The 21428-nt window shown below is 40.5% G+C and overlaps 1 protein-coding gene and 1 long non-coding RNA gene across 2 annotated transcripts; both read left to right on the top strand.

Annotated features, from left to right (window-relative positions):
* Nucleotides 1–15938, top strand: LOC108887363 (dual specificity testis-specific protein kinase 2). Its single transcript, XM_018682755.2, has 12 exons — nt 1–157; nt 680–1499; nt 6226–6347; nt 7995–8043; nt 8766–8912; nt 9677–9759; nt 10371–10461; nt 10827–10910; nt 11158–11244; nt 11375–11468; nt 12521–13017; nt 13100–15938. Exons 2-12 carry the CDS (start codon nt 1302–1304, stop codon nt 13760–13762), a joined length of 2115 nt encoding a protein of 704 aa, XP_018538271.1. The 5' UTR covers nt 1–157; nt 680–1301; the 3' UTR covers nt 13763–15938.
* A 376-nt stretch (nt 15939–16314) lies between these two features.
* On the top strand, nt 16315–18809 carry LOC127142428 (uncharacterized). Its single transcript, XR_007813167.1, has 3 exons — nt 16315–16541; nt 17532–17996; nt 18359–18809. It is a non-coding gene; the product is annotated as an uncharacterized LOC127142428 (long non-coding RNA).
* Nucleotides 18810–21428: the final 2619 nt, after the last annotated feature.

Below are 21428 nucleotides of genomic sequence, written 5' to 3'. Positions count from 1 at the left end.
TTATGGTAGGCGCCCCATTAAGCGGCTCGTGAAGAAGGAATCCAGACAGGATTAACAACAGCAGACAGCCGAACTGCCGAGCGATATATCGGCAATAATTCACCTCAAACAGTTGGACCACCTCTACATTTCCACCCAGGCCGACGTGAGAAGAAAGGTGAGCCGTCGTCTCTGTCTTTGCGCCCCGCTTGTCATTGACAGCTCCCGTTATTATCAGTAGCTAGGTTTTTTTTTTTTTTTTTTTTTAGCTCATTGACCAGAAGAAATATGGGATTTCGAAGCGCTACAGTCTCCGGCTTAGGTAGCCTCGGTCTAATCATTATTTACATTACATTATTTACAGTTATATATAGAATATTAAAAACATGGTTGAATTAGGCCTAGAATTATTTCTTAGCCTGACAGTCTGATTGAGCTGTCCAGGTCGATGTTACCCTGCGGAGGTTATGGCTTATCACCCCGCGAGCGATGATTCCCTGTGGCTCCTTGCCTCACGGCCACCGTACTCAACAGACAGGGGATGGTGTTCTAAATCGGCAAACGCAACAAAATAAAATCAACGCATGTGTGTCCTCTTGTGACATAGTGGTGATATTTCTCTGGTAACATCACGATTCTACCTGTCGGTGGTTCTGTGATAACCATAATATCTCTATAATATTCTTACATCCTTGCATAGGGAGCCTTCGGCCCTCCTACCCTCTCCCGGCACCATGCAGCTACAGCATCCATCGTCACAGCCTCCAGAGTGACGGGATGACGGAGGGAATCGAACCTCCTCACGCAAGACACGCTGAGGCGACGTTCACGGTCTCTCGGGAATTCTTAAAACCGCAGATTCAGCGACATGGAGATGTGGAGTGACTTAACTTTTCATTAGTGAGACTTTTCCATCATTCCTGTTCTGGTGAGGACTGGGATTCTTGCTCAGGGTTGACCTTGTCCTTCAACCTCACCTCGCAAATGAGATGAAGTAATGAGATAATGTGTCACACTGGAGGAAGAAATATAGGTCATAGTTTGTCTTTAATATTTGAGAAGTAACCTGGGGTCTGCTTCAGCCTTCATCAGGGTAGAACCTGGAGAGCAGATGCAATCAGAGTTGCAGTATTGTGTAAAACATGTTATCAGGTCATTAGGTCATCCATACAGCCACAGGAGACGTTTTGATCATCGTGACGTTATGATGGTGGGAGTCACCATCACCTTGTGCCTCAGGACTCCTGCAGTCTAATAGACCCTTTTAGTTCCCCTTCGTGGGAAAGAACGGGGCAACTGGAGTGTGGTGGTCTGCCAGAACCATGGACTACCACGCTGAGTGCTGCTTCTGTGACCCAGAGGACGGCCCAGACGAGCCTCCGCTCCACAGTATCCATGCACCCAACCGGATTCGCCCGTCCTCGTACCGAGCCCTGAGGAGTGCCGTGTCCAGCCTGGCCCGCATTGATGACTTCTTCTGTGAGAAAATTGGCTCAGGCTTCTTCTCTGAGGTCTTCAAGGTATGTGATGCTATCGATTTAACTATAAATCCTCTGTGGTTGGAATAAACCTCTGTGGATTTGTCAGTACTGGTCAAAATGTCAGTGTTAGGTGAATTTACACTATAGTTCAGGTGGTAGAATGTACGGTGTGTTTACTTATGATTGGAAATGTCTGATCAGAATCACCACTGTGGTGAGAAATAGAGGCAGAAAGGTAGAAACTGAACAATATTGATCGAGACCCTATAGGAAGAAATCTTTTTTTGTGTCACTGCTGCAGGTAGATGCATGATTGTAGGTACAAACGTTTGCAGTTGTGGGGAGAAACATCATCATGGTGCGCCTGCCTAATCATCTGTACAAATGTCATCATTGCTGGCAGAAACATTGTCACAGTGGATAAAGATTGTGATATCTAAAGGAGATTAAAATTCAGTCCAGACTATTTGTTTCTTCCAGATCCAAATAAGTGTTAAAATATGTCCTGTAAAGAATGCTAAAACAAAGCTTCATCCTCAGTCTTAAAATCAACTGGACCTGAATTCACTAAGAGCAGCTTCCACCTTCTTTTAGGACACACAATCCTGTCTTCCACAGTAAAAGCTTAATCATTAGTGATCCTCTGACTTTTCATCCAGCACCATCTTCAGGTCAAAATTGAAACTTGGTGATCATGACCAAATACCTGCAAAAGTAATGACATTCCTGTCAGCCTCTACTGTACTTTTAGTTTAGTGCTGACTTCAGCATGTTGCCATTGTCATTGTGAGCATGTTTGCATGCTGATTTTCACATGTAGCTTGAAGCACTACTCTGCCTAAGTACAGCCTCACAGAGCTCAGTGTCTTTAGTCTCAAGTCTCGTTGTCTGCACCACCTTTTCTACCAAATGTATAGAGTCCACATGGATGTAATTTGTTAGTGTAACATAACTGTAATCAATAAGAAAAGTACTTTGAGGAGCATAAACATGTTTCTACAAAAGTAATGATCAGTCTTTGAGACTCTGTTCTTGCTGTGAGGTGACAATGGTTAGTATTGTCACCTCACAGCAAGAAGGTTCCAGGATTGAGCCTTGTTTTTTTCTGTGTGGAGTTTGCATGTTCTCACTGTGCCTGCGTGGATTCTCTCCGGGTACTCCAGCTTCCTCCCACTGTCCAAAGACATGCGCGTTAGGTTAATTGGTAACTCTAAATTGGCTGTAGGTGTGAATGTGAGTGTGAGTGTATGTCTGTATATGTTGGCCCTGCAATGGACTGGCGATCTGTACATGGTGTACCCTGCCTCTCGCCCAATGACAGCTGGGATAGGCTCCACCCCCTGCGACCCTTAACAGATAAGCGGTATAGATAATGGATGGATGGATGTTGGTATGTTGGACAACAGGTCCCACTGTCCTAGACTAAGTAGATTACTCACACACCACCTGTGTGGAGTATTTGGTGTGTGTCACTTATAGCAAAACTGATGGTGTGTGTAAGAAAACAAAGACATTTCTCAAAATGTCTGACTGTTCTTTTTTTGTAATTCCGCACCGAAGGCAGCCATTACTAGAGGCATTATGTGTTCAGATGGTCTGTCCCAGTCTTGTGAACGGATGACATTTTGGCGCTCAAAGGTCAAGGTCACTGTGATCTCACAGAACACATTTTCGCCTTAACTCAAGAACTCACATGCTACAGCAACAGGACTGGTTTAATTCAGTTCTGTTTAACCATTTCATCTTACAGGGACCAAGCATTCTTTTTAAATGGCCAGTTAAATCAGTTGTAGTAAGGGTGATGTAAGTTAAACTGCCAGGAGGGAATAATGCAGAGTGGCCTACGTCAGTCAGGAGAAGGTGAATGAGGAGGAAATAAAACCCCTAATTTTAAAACAACAGCAACATACGAATGTGATACTCAAACTTGGGGAAAAAAAACGTTGAATTCAAACACAGTCTCAAAAGTAACACCATCTGAAACCTGACAAATATTTGTATCTGTCTCTCTGCTTTCCTGCCTCGTCTCATCATCACTGGCAGACTGTTCTGTGGCTGCAAGAACGGCATTAAAATACAACAAATGAAAAAAAAAAATCTAATCTGCGAACTTGACTGCACAGTTTGTCATAGCCATTGTTACTTAATTTAATCTTTCCCTTTATTTCCCTTACAGTGGAGCTAGACAGCTACTAAAAATTAAAAGCCTTTAGTCTATTTAAACTGTAATAACTGAATTATATCCATTAATTTAATAATTTATTCATTCTTAACATTGTTGACATCTATCACTCTTGTTGGCAGCATCCTGCTCCAATAGGTTTTTTTTTCTTTTTCCCTTTTCCTTTTGTTTTATGCACACCATCTTGTCTACACCACTGTCAAAATCTGGAAGTTAACTCGCTGTCTTTTGACAGGTCAGGTGATATTAGGACTTTACCATTTCAGAAACTGCTGTAAGAGAAAGTATCCAGTACCCCTCCACCTTTTGCACCTTTTGTTTTTGAGGTTTAAAATATAAAATTGCCTGCATTGCCCATCACTCTGCACTGAGTCTTCTTGGGAAAATCTTCACAAACTTTACACACCTGGATTTGGGCAGTTTATCCCATTATACCTGGCAGATCCTCCCCAAGCTCTGTCAGATTGGATGTTAAGCGTATGTGAACTCCCATCATCAGGTCTTTCCACAGATGTTCTGTGTCTGGGATTTGGGCCACTCAAAAAAAAAAAACTTACCAAGACCAATAAATGTCAAACTGGGGAAATTCCAAATGCAGGCTCTGTCCGTGGTTGTCATACCACTCTATTTGTTCCTGCGGACCCATCCCCAGGACTATGGTGGCCCATAAGGACAAAGCATGCACAAGAGTACACTAAGAATAACCTGCAACAAATACAAAAACACATACAAACAGGGATAATATATTCAACAAGAATGACTACACAGGAAGTGTTTGAAGCAATAGAGGTTGTAGTTCATTGAGAACATATTTTTTGGATAGTTAAACTACAGCACTGCCTCTGTGGACTTTTGGGCTCTTATATGAAGAGATCATCACATTTCAACACAAATATATCTGTATAACTGAAAATGAACAGAGAGACAGTGGTGTATTCAATTTTGCCTTGTTTTATCAGTACAATTTTATCCAATTCTTGCTGCATGTATTTTCCCTATTTGTATGTGTTTTTGTATTTGTGCATGTCTGGATTTGAAGTATGTTTCCCTTGATGATCAGGCTTTCCCTCTTGTATGTGCTTTGTCCTTAGTGGCCCCCGCATAGATCCACGACTGATTGGTTAAGCACTAATCGATGATAATGGATCAGAATTCAGTTTAAAATGCACATAGTGCATTTGTGTGTGTGTGGTGCCTCTCAGCTGCTGGACGAGGCCTCAGTAATGGCCCAGTGGATTTGTGCAGATCAGAACGGGGTGATGGGAAATCCAGAAAGCCTATTAGTGCTACGCTATTAATACACACACGTACACACGCACACAAAGACACAGACACAAATGCATGCACTTGCAGGTTCCAGACACTGGCTGAACTTTGCAGGCACAAACTACCAGTCAGTGGCCCACCCAGTCACACACAAGTGCACAGACATACTGTACCTGCAGCTCCAAATCAGTATGTGTCATAGATTATCATGACAATAATATGATCTTATTGTATTTATAAATTTCAGTTCTTCAATCGGTCCATTGGTTCTAGGCAAATTTTAACTGTAAACTATCAAAAATAATTTATTGATTTGATATATATGAGTGAAGAGTTTTGTCTGATGTAAATGCAGTGGAACACGGTTCAGTGCACCAGTTCAAATGTCCAGCCCTAAACTGACTCCCTCGTACTTGGAACCGACCGGGTGACCGGGTGCAGATCAATTATGGGATTTCTATTAGAATGACAATTTTAGAAAAGAAATGATAACATAGTCATCTCAACTTGATAATATTTACTTGAACTGCAGTTTACCTCAGATGGACGACCTTTATGGGAAATGAAAAAAAGATGTCATATGCTCGACATATATACAAGTCACCACAACCAGCGGCTGCTGCAGCCTGTTGTCATTTTTCAGTAAAATCAATTTAAGTTTAATGAACATAATCCACAACACTGTTTGTTTGCTACACAATAATCTCACATGGTTACTGATAAATATTGCTTCAATTATAATTTTTCTTTATAGGACTCTATGTTTTAATTGGTTCATTTATTTTGTATATGATATTGATTGATATTGTTTTTTTTCCTCTTTACATCCTTTGTTGTAGTTTGTGTAAATCTTATTTGTATATAGTTGTTCTTTAGAGGTGGAGCATTTCCCTGTTCATGTACATGTCATGATAATTTGTACGCTCTTCCCTTATGCAATAACAAGAGAAACACACATTGCAAACACTCACACAAATGACTTGCAAACTGTGTTTCTTGTCTGGTACACCTGTTTAATATATCACATTTTTATGGGGCAGAATGCATCACATCTGCGCCTGAAAAACAAGCACATACACTGGATAATCCCACATATACAAGATTAATGTGATGTTTGCAATACATCACATGTACTGTAGTTAGAGAGAGCAGATGATCTGTGTACATGTTCCTTGCTGTATGTAGCATATGGAACTAAAGCTGAAGTGACCGCAGGACCTTGAGGCAGAACCTTAGTGTTTTCTAGATGAAACAAACGCTGCATCTCATTCTCAGTCTGTGTATAAACAGTACAAACCTTCTCTGTTTGTCTTCCAGGTGCAGCATCGGATCACAGGGCAGGTGATGGCACTGAAAATGAACACACTGGCTAGCAACAAAGCTAACATGCTACGAGAAGTTCAACTCATGAACAGGCTTTGCCACCCCAATATACTCAGGTAGGTAACCGTGCATACCTAAAAACAGATAAACTGGGTGGATCTTGTCTTTATGTTTAAAAACTGAGGTTCGGCAAATGTTGTGTCCCTCAGTATTGTGGAATGTCCATATGCTTTTATTGCAATTCAGTGTTTCATTTTGTTAGTTTGGTTTACACGGGACAGGTGTACAGGTGTAATGCCAGAACACCCATCACAGTTCCCTTTACTCATTATGATAAGGCCAATTACAGTAAAGATTTGGCGTTAAAATAGATTAAACTTTCTTGGCTTAAACTTGTTCCATTCTGGGCCAGCGTGTTGAACTGGATGGATATTGTCATATTGTCCATCATTACACCCATAATGACAAAGTGAAAGCATATTTTTAGAAAGCCTCTCAAACTCTATGAGATTGAATGGGAAGCCTCTGTGAACTGTCAGAGACATGTCCAGAAGCCACCCCAGTGTTTTTTATTGTCTGTACGCCTCGGGTCATTGTCACACTGAAAGGTGAAGCATCGCCCCAGTCTCAGGTCACGTGCTTCGGAGCAGGTTTTCTTCAAAGACCTCTCTGTATTTGTTTGCATTCATCTGTTTGGTGTTCATCAGACATAGTGTTTGGTCTTCTGTCCAAAGGGTTTAATTTGTCTCATCATACCAGAGAATCTTTTGTCCTCATGCTCTCAGAGTGCTTTAAATTGCATTTGGCAAACCTCAAGCCAGCTATAATAGGCCTTTCATTCAAGGTGGCCTCTGTCTAGCTGCTCTACCATAAGGACCTGACTGATTGCGGCTGACATGGTCATCCCTCTGGCAGGTTTTCCCTCCTCTATAGGGGACTTCTGAGGAGGTTTGGCTGGACTGTTAACTCCAGGAACAGTCCTTCTTCTCTGTTTCACACTTATCAAGGCCACTGTGCTCCTAGGAACAGTCACAGCTTTAGAAATTGGTTTATACTGTTGCCCTGATCCATACCTCAGCACAGTTTTATTGTAGAGATCTACAGTCAGTTCCTTGGATTTCATGACTTGGATTTTGTGGTGACATGCAGTGTGAATTGTGGGACCTTGTACACACAGATGTGTGCATCTCAAGGATAATTGAAACAAAGAGGAAGCTTGTGCCACAGCAAAGGGTCTGAATACTTTTGTATATGAGAGATTTAAGTTTCCGATTTTTAATAAATTTGCAAAAACAGCTAAAAACATCCACTTTCCACTTCGTCGTCATGAGTTATTAAATGTAAATTGATGGACAACCCTCAGTGAGAAGGCAGAGCCTGAACGTTCAAGTCAACTGTTGCTGGTAATTTGATAAAAGAAAAATGCAGTAAAAAATAATCTGTAAGTGCTTGTCCTGCATCTGTGAGTGTCAGTCTATACAGATGCAAAGCAGCTGACTAGGTAGTACAGTTTGACTGAATCATAAACTCAGGTAAACACATCTTTAAAGAATTCCATCAGTCAATTTGGACTATGGCAGTTTGAAATAACCTTTTCATTAAGAGTGGGTCGTCAGAGTCAGTAGATTTCAAGTTTTGCATGTAGGGGCTTTGAAATGTTGGGTGTAAAAATGAGAATTAGACTATGGAAATATGATTGTTGAGAAGCTCTAAATTGTGATCTTATGTATTTTTAAAAATCATATCTCTTACTTTCTGCTCAGGTTTCTTGGGGTTTGTGTGCACGAAGGTCAACTTCACGCTCTGACTGAGGTAAAATATTCTCCATGCTCAATTCCTTAGCTTTTTGAAATGAAGTAAGTGTTATATCTCTTTTTTGTCTCACCATGGTTACCACAGAGGCATAGTTGAACATAGCTGTTTTTAACCACTAGAGGACTCTGTTTACTCAGTCTAATCTGATCCGCTACTTTGAAATAACAGTGTTTAAAAGAGTATTTTTTGATTTAAAAACTGAAAACTGTGAGTCTCACTCTAGCACCTTTTAGCCTATGAGAAGTGAAATAGACACATAAACCATGTAGTGCCTCAGGACTCTGCTTCTATTGAAGAAAAATATATCATGTTGATAGAAAATAAAATGAAAGTGTGATCACAGGACAGCGATATCCATAGCAAAGGAGCAACACACAAAATTTGGATCAGATTAATAAACAAACCTAGTCTGAGTGACAGACAGGCTGACATATAATGTTGTGTCAGTTTAGAGTTTGTGTTATCCATGGCAGCACCATAGGCTGTGTTTGTGTCGTGCCAACAGTAAAAAGTGATCCATGTGTTCGGCCTCTTCCTTTTGAATGATGTGCAGTTGTTGAATTACACACACAAGTATCTGTGTGTCCGCTGACTGCAGTTTAAGTGCAAACATGTCTCGTGACTTCAGTGAAACTGTGTCACCAGTGAACTTGAGTGTGGTGATCCGGCCTTCTCTTGTTGTGTTAACTCTTTCTTTTGTTGTCTCTTTCTCTCTGTAGTATATAAACGGCGGTAACCTGGAGCAGCTGTTGGACAGTGATCTGTACCTGTCGTGGGGGGTCAGGATCGGTCTCTCTCTGGATATCGCCCGAGGGCTGCAGTACCTGCACAGCAAGGGCATATTTCACAGAGACCTCACCTCCAAGGTACAGCATATAGTTGATTAACTGATGCTATTGTTTGCATTTGTAATTGACATCGTGTACATATATGATTATGCAATTTGTTATTTTTATTTGTACTCTGTAAAGTATGTTTCACCATAGATTAATGATTGATCATCCTTTTGATGTTTGTTATGATGAATGAGATATCACTGCCAATGAGTGTTTAAACATGTTGTTGTACACCCATTAATGATGATACTTTAATGGGTGTATGACAATACGACACAATTTGTGAAACTGCACTTTGCCATTCTTCTCACTGACAGATCTAATGTGCGTGCACAAGTATCAATATTAAGATGTGAATGGAGCATTTGCACCCAGTTCACAATGATGGAGATTTATAAAAAAGAACGACATGTACACACATGTTTACAAGCTCAGCCTCTTGCATTGTTGGCTATTTTTGGTCTTAAAGCTCCATGCAGACATTTCCTTTACTTCATGTAAGACTAGCAAAATGTAGAGAAGTAATGCAACAAAATCATCAGTACACTGTTTAGTCTCACATAGTTGTCAACGTACTAGTGAGGTCCTTGGTGCTGATGTAATCTTCTAAACAAGTTCAGGTGTTAGATGATGGTCAAAGTGATTTATTAGATTACAACCTGGACAAATCAAACCAAAACTATCTGCATGACCAAATGTTTTTAGTACCTTGAGGTGGTTTGTACATTTTTATAAGCACAGTTTAACCAGTAATTGTTTGAAGTTCTAACCCTTCTCACTGTTCCCGTGTGCAGAACTGTCTGGTTCGCTGTGATAACGGCACATTCACTGCTGTAGTGGGAGACTTCGGCCTGGCAGAGAAGATCCCTGATTACAGGTCAGTGTCAGAATTCTAATGTCATTCTTAGCAAAAGGTCGTTGTCTCTGAGCCTTACAGTATGTGCAGCCACAGGTGGCAGAGACTGTGTAATAGATGAGTAACTGTCATTGTAAGTGTCAGTATCAGAAGTTTATGCTTTGGGTCAAAGGTTGGCGATTAACTCATCTCAGTCTGTGTTTTGTGCATTATATGTCATTTATTTTGTCCTTGAGTAGAACTAGGTTTTCATCCAATACCAGTGATGAGTGATTTTTTTCATTTGTTGGTGGCAGGCCTTTATCTTATTTTTTAATAATTATATAATTTAGGAATTAATCATTAGCACAGGTCTTTGTATTATTTTGTTCCCTGTGCATGAAAATGGGCATAAAGAGCAAACTATATATTATGATCCAATACAACAACAAAGCATCAAAAATGATCACAGTGTGAACAAAGTTCAGTGAAGACATGTTGCAGAGCTGTTGATTGTGATCACTGCATCATGCATCATAGAGTGTATGAAGAATACATGAAATATTCTACTTAAAATCACAGCGTATTCACACTGGTGTAGTGACCCTGGATGAACACCAGATTTAACTGGAAGCCTTGGTGACTTTTTGCAGTGATGGTATGGAGAAGCAGCCTCTGGCCATTGTGGGCTCCCCATACTGGATGGCCCCTGAGGTTCTGAGGGGAGAGCTGTATGACGAGAAGGTAAACCTGTTTTTACAACAAACACCCAATGAAGTACAGTACAGTTTTAAAGCAATACTGTGTAACTTTTGAACAAAGCAGCAATTTAGTCTTCCTCTTGGATGCTTTGTCATTTGTAATGAAATTGCTAAAAGTTATGGCCTGCAAAAAGAATTTTACCCTTTGTCTCAACAAAATTTGTTTTAACACATTAATGTTGTACTGGTAAAAATAGCAGCAACTCTAACCCACCACTATTAATACTGATATCAGTCCTTTACTATCCATACAGTTGCAGTTCACTACTCTGTCAAATCTAGTTTGTGTGCTTGGTCAGAGCTAATGCCCAGGACAGAACTGACATGCACGTCCTCTCCTCTCCTCAGGTGGATGTGTTTGCGTACGGCATAATCCTGTGTGAGATCATTGCGCGGATTGAAGCTGACCCTGACTTCTTACCCAGGACAGAGGTAGGAGTCTGCAGCGGGCTGCTGTGTGTGTGCACACAGTTTGTTCATGTGTGTGTACAGGTTCAAGAGACTGTCCATACCAGTTTTTTTTTTTTTTTACTTTTGTTGTTTTGTGTGAGTTGTAATTCTAATCATTGTTGTACATTTATACACATGCTATATTTGCAGCCTCTGTTGATATTGATACTTGATGTAACACCTGTGTGTGTGTGTGTGTGTGTGTGTGTGTGTGTGTGTGTGTGTGTAGGACTTTGGTCTGGATGTGGATGCATTTGAAAACATGGTGGGGGATTGTCCACCTGCGTTCTTTAGCCTCGCTGTCACCTGCTGTAATGTAAGTATATACACACACACACGCATATGCACACACACACACTCTCAGTTGTGTGAGGTGAATAAATGTTTCCAGTTTAATTTTCACTCATGTCTGACACCATTATAAACTAATGGACCTCTGTTTTCAGATGAGTGCAGAAAGGCGTCCCACATTCGCTGACATTGTCTTCACGCTGGAAGGCATGGAGACAGAAGAAGAAAGAGAGAAGCCCATTGCACTCGGTGGGTAAAAGGATTTTGTAAAATCCCTCCATTAAATGTAGTCATGCTTTTTTACAGCACTGTAGATGTGTACTCATTTATTTCAGCCCTGATTTATGCAGCCCTAATTTATACAGCACTGTACTAGTTCACTCACATATTTCATACAGTACTTGCTCTATACATAGAACACTCTCACACACCAATGGTACCAATGGAACCTATAACGCTAACTGACCCAACACGGAACTACACAGAAGGAATACACATCTCACCTGTGGAAATTAGACCCCAGTTTAAAGGAATCCTTTAAAGTCCTTGTAAATTCAGCAGATATTGTGTTTTAATTCAGTTAACGTCCAAACTAACTCTCAAGTAGTACAAACCATAAACCTGGAGCACTTGGGGTCCTAGGGCAGTTGCCCACTTGCCCAGTGGGTAGTTTAGCCAAGGCTGTGACCAAATCATGTGAGTGAAACAACTGTCAGTAATGGGTTTTCCCTGCCTGGTTTTCCCCACAGAGAGTTTGTTTTCTTAGCGTAACTCACATACAGATCAGGGTATTTCCCTGAAATTCTCCTTAAAATCTGCTTACTTTTACCAGTAGAAATACCTTCTGGAATCTGTGGATTTTTAGTATGTGATTTAGAAATTTTTGCAAGTACTGAAACCAGGGATACTTCTCCAAACCTGATTAACAATACCACACAATTAAAACCATGCATTCTATTCTCTTAAAATTGGTAAGAAAATATGATAGAAAGCAGATGGTGAAACAGTTCTGGATAGTTTGCCAGTGTATTATTTTTCTGTATTTCCTTGTTTTTTTTCTCCCTCAAAGTGTACTTTAAAGATAGTTAAGTTAGTAGTTGTTGTTCTACTATAAAATAGTACCATCTACTACCTATAACACCACATTAGAAAACCTTCAGTCCCAATGCTGAATCCATACCACCAGCTAGATCACACGTCTGACAAACACTGTAGGCAGCAAGTACCATTTGTATTTTCTACTTTTTCTGTCACATTTTCCATCTCACCTCCGACTCTTCCTCTCTCCTTCCCTTGCTCAGAACCAGTGGCAGTAGATGTCAGCCCCTACCGGCGCCGCAGCTCTCCCTGTCACCCCGGTGACCGTAACCAGCAACGGCAAGGCTTGGCAAGGAGCCAGTCAGACATGTTACCCCCGGCAACCCTGACCCCTCCTCTCCTTGGGACTCCTGCGAGGGTCAACCCCTTCTCTCTCAGACAGGACCTCAATGGGGGGCGGTGTAAACTCTTAGACACGCCCAGCAAGTCCGTCATCTCCCTGACCTTCACCCTCCCAGCGCTTCGTGACCCGTGTGCCTCCCCGCACCTTCTCAGAGGGACACAGGGGATGCGAGCGCCGCAGAGGAGGTGCCAATCGCTCCCCTGTACCCCAGAGCTCAGCCGGACTGTAGCCTTGCCAAGAGACATGGAGGGGAAGGAGGAGGAGGAAAAGGACGAGGACATTAAAGTGGCGGTGAACAAAGGAGGCATGGTGGAGGATGTGGAAGACAAGAGGAGGAAGCCAGAGTCGCCAGAACAGGTGGATGAAAGGCTGCAGGTAGAGCATATGGAGATCACTGAGAAGAGAGTGTGGTCCAAAGAGGAGGAGGGACTGGGGAGAGGATTCAGGTCTTCCTGTTGAGTTGGAAATGGTGTCTCTGGAGCGGTTAGAGGAGGAGGAGGAGGAGGAGGTGGAGAATGTATGTGTAACAGAACCAATGGACTGTACCAAGTCTCCAGAGCCAGCAGAGGGAATCCTGGACACCTCACCTGGGAGACCCCTGCTCACCTCGTCCTCCTCCTCTTTACGGACCAATGGCTGGCAACTTCCCATCTCCAATGGACCACCCTCTTTACCTCCTCTTCCGCGACTGGACAACAACAACGGTTCAGCCCTTGTGATTGGCCAGCAGGCGCACTGGGTTGGTGGAGGGCGGACCAATGGCTACAGTGGAGCCCAGGTCCTGTCCACTGACCCTAGCGGCCCCTCTGAGCAGGATGAGGTCATTTCCTGTCCGGGCTGCTGTCTGATGGGTCTAAGTTTCCCCTCAGTGTGCCTCCGTGGTTCAGCTGCTGTGCCTGCCCCCCGCCGAAGGACTTCGTTACCACGGCAGCGGCCCTACCGGAACCTCAATGGTACCATAACTGGTGGCAGCACTTCGTCATCAACAACAGCTGCCACAGCAACCAAAGCTCTACTGTGTCGCAGCACAAATGGTCTAATAGTGGCTGGGCCCTCTGTGCCATGTGAGCCTGGCCGGTCTCTACCAGAGGCCCAGACATAAGCCTGTTCAGAGGAAATTTGGTTTTGAACTTGTGTCATACACCAGCACTAAGTGTTAGCGGATAAACTAATACTGACAAAGCAGTACTGACCCCGGCCTCCGAGATGTGTTGTAAATTCTGTGCAGTCATGGCAAAAAAAGGGGGAAATATGCTGGTGATTGAAGTGCCACCTGGTGGGCCAGATGATCAAACACAACAAATCACTGTGAGAGTGAACAATGTGGTGGTGTAAAGTAAGAGTTGGCCAAGGTAGAGAGAGTACAGCTGAGCCAGACAGGGTTCAGACGAAGCGGGCTGAGCTTTGCTGTAAACTGAACACTGAGCAGTCAGGGTCCACAACACATTACTGCTGTTGGAAAAGGTGCTGACCCAAACAGAGCAGCTAGTCTGACTTACAGTGATCCACGCCCCGTCTCTGCTGAACCAAATCAAACTGAACTCAATCTGCACTCAACTGTGCTGGCTTCAATTTTATAGGCTGTCTTGGAAAAATAGCATGTGGCTGATGTAACAAGTTAAAGTATACTTCCGGTTTATTACAACTTGGGTCTTACTTTTGTAGTTAGGGCTGTTTTATCAGTGATAAGAGCATTGCGCTCGAAGAAACGGAATTGCTGAGATGTGTGAACATGATTAAAACTAGTTCAGATAGGGCAAGCAACCCCCAGGTTAGTCAAACTGATTTGCCGGAGAAAAAGACAGTGGACAGTAAAATAATGTGCCAAACTGTCCTTTGTAAACACTCATCGCAGTTTATATACAGACTGCATCAGTTGGTACCTTCTGTACATAACACATTTGCGTGCACTCAGTTTTTCTGAGCATTGACAGATTATGACAGATGTTTTTGGGTGTGCTTACTTTTGGTTTAGAATTAAGTGGTATTCTGACAGTGCTTCTTGCCCTGTCAGATTTCATGTATTGTAGTTTTCAGCAATGTTATAATTACAGATATAAAAGATGGCCATAACTACAAAAATATGACCCAAGGTTTATATAACCAATATGACTAATAAACAGGATTTATCCTTTAATCTGTACAGTATTTTTGGTAACAGTGTTGTGGGAAGTAAATTTTGTAATTCATTGTCCCTCCCTTTATGGAGGAAGTTCGGTAGAAATGAAAAATGCTTTGTTTGCATGGTAGCCTCGGCAGTGTTTCACTGCAGGCCCACTACTGATGGAAACACTGCTGCACTGTTGAGCCCATGTCCTATATGACGTGAAGGGAAAATGACAGATGTGAATGTGGTTTACCTCTGCCAGCACAGTGTGGCTGCAGGTGCATAACCATATGTACCTGCAGTGTTGTTTTTGATTCTATTTAACTGATCAACATCAGCTACAGGGAGAATATTTATAAAATGAATAAAGATTTACTTCTTACATTTTTATAGTAGCTGAGTGTGTGTGCGTGCGTGTGTGTGTGTGTCATAGACTAATTTTGGGGACAAATCTCCAGTTACCAGTTACTGGGGGATGGGTTGTCAACAGTTGGGGAAAAAGCTGATTTTTGAGTTGATAAGGTCAGGATTAGGTTAAGGTTAGGATAAGGGTCAGGGCTAGGCAGGTAGTGGTTATGGTAAGCCTTTGAATTCAAGTCTATATAATGTCCCCAAAAGTGATCAAGATCAACAGTTGTGTGTGTTTGTGTGTGCGCATGTGTAAAAGAGAGAGACTGATATTTGTTGCTTTGGGGGACTTGGAGGAAGAACCTCCTCTGGGGCTTGTCATGTAAATTCTTTATTTTTGCACTTCAGTTTGGAGCACTTTGCATTAAGACACCAGGCTTTTACTAGATGGTGCTTTATTTAAATCTGTGCTACTGGTGTTTTATATGTGCTTCTGGCCCAACAACCTACACACCTGTTCATTCTTTGACATCTAGTCCCCCTCACATGTATCGTGTGTGTGTACATGTGCATTTTGATTACACTGTTGTAACTTAAAGAGTGGCATGTGAAGCAGGTATGAATATTTATTGTACAGATCATTCCACACACTGTGTGTGTATGTGCTTTTGAGCGAAAGGTAGAGTGATGGATACTCACAGGATAGCTTTTATCCCATCATTTCTGATGTTAAATCTTGGTTCTTGCTTCATGTTTTGTTCTACTATACAGCTAGAAACCTGCGTGCAATAATCTGATAATAAACAAATATGGTTGTGCATAACCCTGTGTGCTGTTTTTCATTTTTTTAAACACTGAGTATCTGAAACTGAAAGAGAAATAGAAAAGGGAGATGGTGGGTTTGGTGGACGGCTGGGGCTGTATAATTCTGAACATTTTCTTTTCTTGAAAATTAACACAACAAACCTGAGAGAACCGTAAATTATCCCACAAAATAATTAAATAAAACAACAGGTCTTTTTCATAGACTCATCACATATCAGTGAGGGCTGAACTCCACATTGCTACTTCTGTTTCAGGGTCTATCCTTTTCTAACACAATACAACTGCTATCTTCTTTTAACTTTTGTCAACCTGGAAGCTCTACAAACACCACGAGGGACCACTGGACCTATCAGTGACCTGTCCTTTGACCTGACCAATCAGCACCTGCTATTACGCGTTCCTCCTAACTGACCTCCGCACCTGCTTCCGACAGTTTGAATTAGGATTTCTCATGGATGTATTGTGATTCTTATATACGGTCTATGATTATGATCCACACCTTATCGGAACCGAAGAAGCCTGGATACTAAAACAAGCTTTGGAGCTGCTTTTTTGTCGAACACGAGTGAGGCAGGACGCTGAACACACCTGCAGCCCGAAGGTAAGGCTAAGGAGCGAACTAGCTAGCGGCTAGCTCTGACGTTTGCGTTAGCAGCGAGCGTTAGCATTAGCCTTCTCTTTTAACGAGATCTTTTGACCTAATACCATTTTCAGTCGTTTGTGTTTGTGTTTCCGTGAGTGCGGCGTCCCTGACATGAGTTGTGGACATGGACGGTGAAAACACAACGACCTCTGGATAGTCTGTTAAATCCCTGTTGTATTTGTGTGCAGTCACCTTTGTATTGTATAGCGTCTACACTTGGATGTGAGCGTTAGCATTAACGGCGAGTGTTAGCATTAGCCTTTTCTTTATATGTCTTTGGGGATTTTTTCGCCTTTTTGTCGTTGTTTTTATTTGCGTGGGTTAAAGTGTGTTTGTGTTTGTGTGACTAGCGTCCCTGACATGAGTTGTGGGCACCTTACGGAGGCAAGGTAACTATTTAGTAGTTTGCCTGATTATGTCGTTGCGATCATTTTGCGTCTCCACTTGTCTATTTTACATCAGCTTCTTTGTCTCTTTGTGGTCGTTCTTACTGTGTGTCTGTAGTTCTGTGTCCAATCCTTATCATTTTACATTTCTTTGAGGCCATTTTTTGTGTCATTGTGGCAGTTCAGATTATGATATCATAATAATATTTAATTGAGCTCAGTTATGTTAAATTCAAGCTTGAAAACTAAATTTTAACTCTCTCCTAGCTCCCCCACAAGTTTGTACCTTAAACATTACTATGTTGTTGGTCCTTAAGGACGTGATGCTTTTTCTTGTCATATGTGACAGTAAACACACCATTTGCTCCTCTAATATTTGGAGAATATTCTGGTTCAGTCCTAGTATAGTAAGGCCTCAGAAATGGTCAGAAAATGTTAAATGTTCTGGTTCAGCCCTAATGTTGAATATTTATCTGTGTTTTCATGTTTAAACTGTTGATGAGGAATAGGTAGTGGAGTATTTATCATTTTCCTTTGTCTGTTTCTCTTTGATTCCCTACAGGTGTCACCAGTTCGTCCACGACATCGTCCACAATCGCAGAGACATGGTCCATGATCGGAGAGACATTGTTGAGGATGAGGGAGACATCGTCCACGATCAGAGACATTGTCCATGATTGTAGAGACCTTGTCAAAGACGAGGGAGACGTTGTCCGTGATCAGAGACATTGTCCATGCTTCGTAGAGACCTTGCGATAGAATCGGCGGAGACGGGGGTCACCGATTTGACGGCATTGCCCGCGATCAGGGACATTGTCAAAGGTCACAGAGACAGCGTCTGATGATCTCAGAGACATCGTCCACGATCACAAAGGCATAGTTCATGATCACAGAGACATTGTCCATAATCTCAGAGACATTGTCCGCGATCACAGAGACGTAGTCCGCGATCACAGAGACGAAGTCCATGATCAGAGAGTCGTCGTACAATGAAGAAGTTCTTTCAGACCAAGACAGAGGCCTCCAGGTAATTCACAAACAGCTTTACATAAACTGTCCAACACAGAGCACTGTTTAGTAAGGCATCAAAAATGTTCAAAAAATGTCATGGTATAATAAGGCATCAGAAAATGTCATAGTACAGCGAGGCATCAGAAACTCTGAAAATGTCATAGTATATTAAGGTGTCAAAAACTGTCATAGTATAGTAAGGTGTAAAAAATGTCCTAGTATAGTAAGGCCTCAAAAATGGTCAGAAAATGTTAAATGTTCTGGTTCAGCTGTAATGTTGAATATTTATCTGTGTTTTCATGGTTAAACTGTTGATGAGGAGTAGGTAGTAGAGTATTTATCATTTTCCTTTGCATGTTTCTCTTTGATTCCCTCCAGGTGTCACCACTTCGTCCATGACATCGTCCATGATCGCAGAGACATGGTCCATGATCGGAGAGACATTGTTGAGGATGAGGGAGACATCGTCCACGATCAGAGACATTGTCCATGATCGCAGAGACCTTGCCAAAGACGAGAGAGACGTTGTCCGTGATCAGAGACATTGTCAATGCTTCGTAGAGACCTTGCGATAGAATCGGCGGAGACGGGGGTCACCGATTTGACGGCATTGCCCGCGATCAGGGACATTGTTGATGGTCACAGAGACAGCGTCTATGATCTCAGAGACATCGTCCACGATCACAAAGACATAGTCCGTGATTGCAGACATTGTCCATAATCTCAGAGACATTGTCCGCGATCACAGAGACATAGTCCACGATCACAGAGATGTAGTACAAGAACACAGAGAGACGTCGTACAATGAAGTTGTTCTTTCAGACCAAGACAGAGGCCTCCAGGTAATTCACAAACAGCTTTACATAAACTGTCCAACACAGAGCACTGTTTAGTAAGGTGTCAAAAATTGTCATAGTATACTAAGGTGTCAAAAAATGTCATAGTATAGTAAGGTGTAAAAAATTTCATAGTATAAAAAATGTCATAGTATAGCAAGGCCTCAAAAACTGTAAAAATTGTCATAGTATAGTAAGGTGTAAAAAAAATGTCATAGTATAATATGGCCTCAAAAATCATCAAAAATGTCATAGTATAGTATGGCGTCAAAAATTTTGAAAAAAAAAATGTCATGGTATAGTAAAGGTGTTAGAAAATGTCAACAATGTCATAGGATCTAGTAAGGCCTCAAAAACTGAAAAAAAAATGTCATAGTATAGTAAGGTGTAAAAAAATGTCATAGTATAATAAGGCGTCAAAAATGGTCAAAAAATGTCATAGTATAGCAAGGCCTCAAAAATCATCAAAAATGTCATAGTATAGTATGGCGTAAAAAATTTTGGAAAAAAAAAAAGTCATGGTATAGTAAAGGTGTCAAAAAATGTCAACAATGTCATAGTATCTAGTAAGGCCTCAAAAAATGTCACAGTATAGTAAGGCCTCAAAAACCATCAAAAAATGTCATAGTATAGTAAGACGTCAAAAATGGTCAAAAAATGTCATAGTATAGTAAGGTGTCAAAAAATGTCATAGTATAGTAAGGTGTCAAAAACTGTCAAATATATCATAGTATAGTAAGGTGTCAAAAAATGTCATAGTATAATAAGGCGTCAAAAACTCAAAAAATGTCATAGTATAAAAAATGTCAGTTAGTAAGATGTCAAAAATGGTCAAAAAATATAGTATTGTAAGGCGTAAAAAAATGTCATAGTATAGTATGGTGTAAAAAATGGTCAAAAAATGTCATAGTGTAGTAAGGCCTCAAAAAATGTCATAGTATAGTAAGGTGTAAAAAAAAATGTCATAGTATAGCAAGGCCTCAAAAATCATCAAAAATGTCATAGTATGGCATCAAAAATTTTGAAAAAAAAATGTCATGGTATAGTAAAGGTGTCAACAAATGTCAACAATGTCATAGTATCTAGTAAGGCCTCAAAAAATGTCACAGTATAGTATGGTGTCAAAAAATGTCATAGTATAGTAAGGCCTCAAAAACCATCAAAAAATGTCATAGTATAGTAAGACGTCAAAAATGGTCATAGTATAATAAGGCATCAAAAACTGTCAAAAATGTCATAGTATAAAAAATGTCATAGTGTAGTAAGGCCTCAAAAAATGTCATAGTATAGTAAGGTGTCAAAAACTGTCAAATATATCATAGTATAGTAAGGTGTCAAAAAATTGTCATAGTATAGTAAGGTGTAAAAAAAATTGTCATAGTATAGTAAGGTGTAAAAAAATGTCATAGTATAAAAAATGTCATAGTTTAGTAAGATGTCAAAAATGGTCAAAAAATATAGTATTGTAAGGTGTAAAAAAATGTCATAGTATAGTAAGGCCTCAAGAATGGTCAAAAATTGTCATAGTATAGTAAGGTGTCAAAAAATGTCATAGTGTAGTAAGGCCTCAGAAACTGTCATAGTATAGTAAGGTGTCAAAAACTGTCAAAAATGTCATAGTATAGTAAGGTGTCAAAAACTGTCAAAAATGTCATAGTATAGTAAGGTGTCAAAAAATTGTCATAGTATAGTAAGCTGTCAAAAATGTCATAGTGTAGTAAGGCCTCATAAAATGTCATAGTATAGTAAGGTGTAAAAAAAATTGTCATAGTATAGTAAGGTGTAAAAAAAAAAAAGTCAGTATAGTAAGACGTCAAAAATGGTCAAAAAATGTCATAGTATAGTAAGGTGTCAAAAACTGTCAAAAATGTCATAGTATAGTAAGGCCTCAAAAATGGTCATAGTATAGTAAGGTGTCAAAAACTGTCAAAAATGTCATAGTATAGTAAGGTGTCAAAAAATGTCATAGTGTAGTAAGGCCTCAAAAATGGTCATAGTATAGTAAGGTGTCAAAAACTGTCATAGTATAATAAGGCGTCAAAAACTCAAAAAATGTCACAGTATAAAAAATGTCATAGTTTAGTAAGATGTCAAAAACGGTCAAAAAATGTCATAGTATAAAGGCCTCAAAAATGGTCAAAAAATATCATAGTATTGTAAGGCGTAAAAAAATGTCATAGTATAGTATGGTGTCAAAAATGGTCAAAAAATGTCATAGTATAGTAAGGCATCAAAAAATGTCATAGTATAGTAAGACGTCAAAAATGGTCAAAAAATGTCATAGTATAGTAAGGTGTCAAAAACTGTCAAAAGTGTCATAGTATAGTAAGGTGTCAAAAAATGTCATAGTGTAATAAGGCCTCAAAAATGTCATAGTATAGTAAGGTGTCAAAAACTGTCAAATATAGTATAGTAAGGTGTCAAAAAATTGTCATAGTATAGTAAGGTGTAAAAAAATGTCATAGTATAATGCGTCAAAAACTCAAAAAATGTCAGTATAAAAAATGTCACAGTTTAGTAAGATGTCAAAAATGGTCAAAAAATATAGTATTGTAAGGCGTAAAAAAATGTCATAGTATAATAAGGCATCAAAAACCATCAAAAAATGTCAT

Source organism: Lates calcarifer, linkage group LG5 (genome assembly GCF_001640805.2).
Source record: "Lates calcarifer isolate ASB-BC8 linkage group LG5, TLL_Latcal_v3, whole genome shotgun sequence".
Lineage (NCBI taxonomy): Eukaryota > Metazoa > Chordata > Actinopteri > Centropomidae > Lates > Lates calcarifer.
This window is presented reverse-complemented; position numbering and strand designations above follow the sequence as displayed.

What these genes read in the sequence shown, in the direction of transcription:
- LOC108887363 (XM_018682755.2), top strand. Translation starts at nt 1,302, where the DNA reads ATGGACTACCACGCTGAGTGCTGCTTCTGTGACCCAGAGGACGGCCCA. An exon ending in TGCCACCCCAATATACTCAG is followed by an intron (nt 6,348 to 7,994) that starts GTAGGTAACCGT and finishes CTTTCTGCTCAG; the next exon opens with GTTTCTTGGGGTTTGTGTGC. An exon ending in AGAGAAGCCCATTGCACTCG is followed by an intron (nt 11,469 to 12,520) that starts GTGGGTAAAAGG and finishes TCCCTTGCTCAG; the next exon opens with AACCAGTGGCAGTAGATGTC.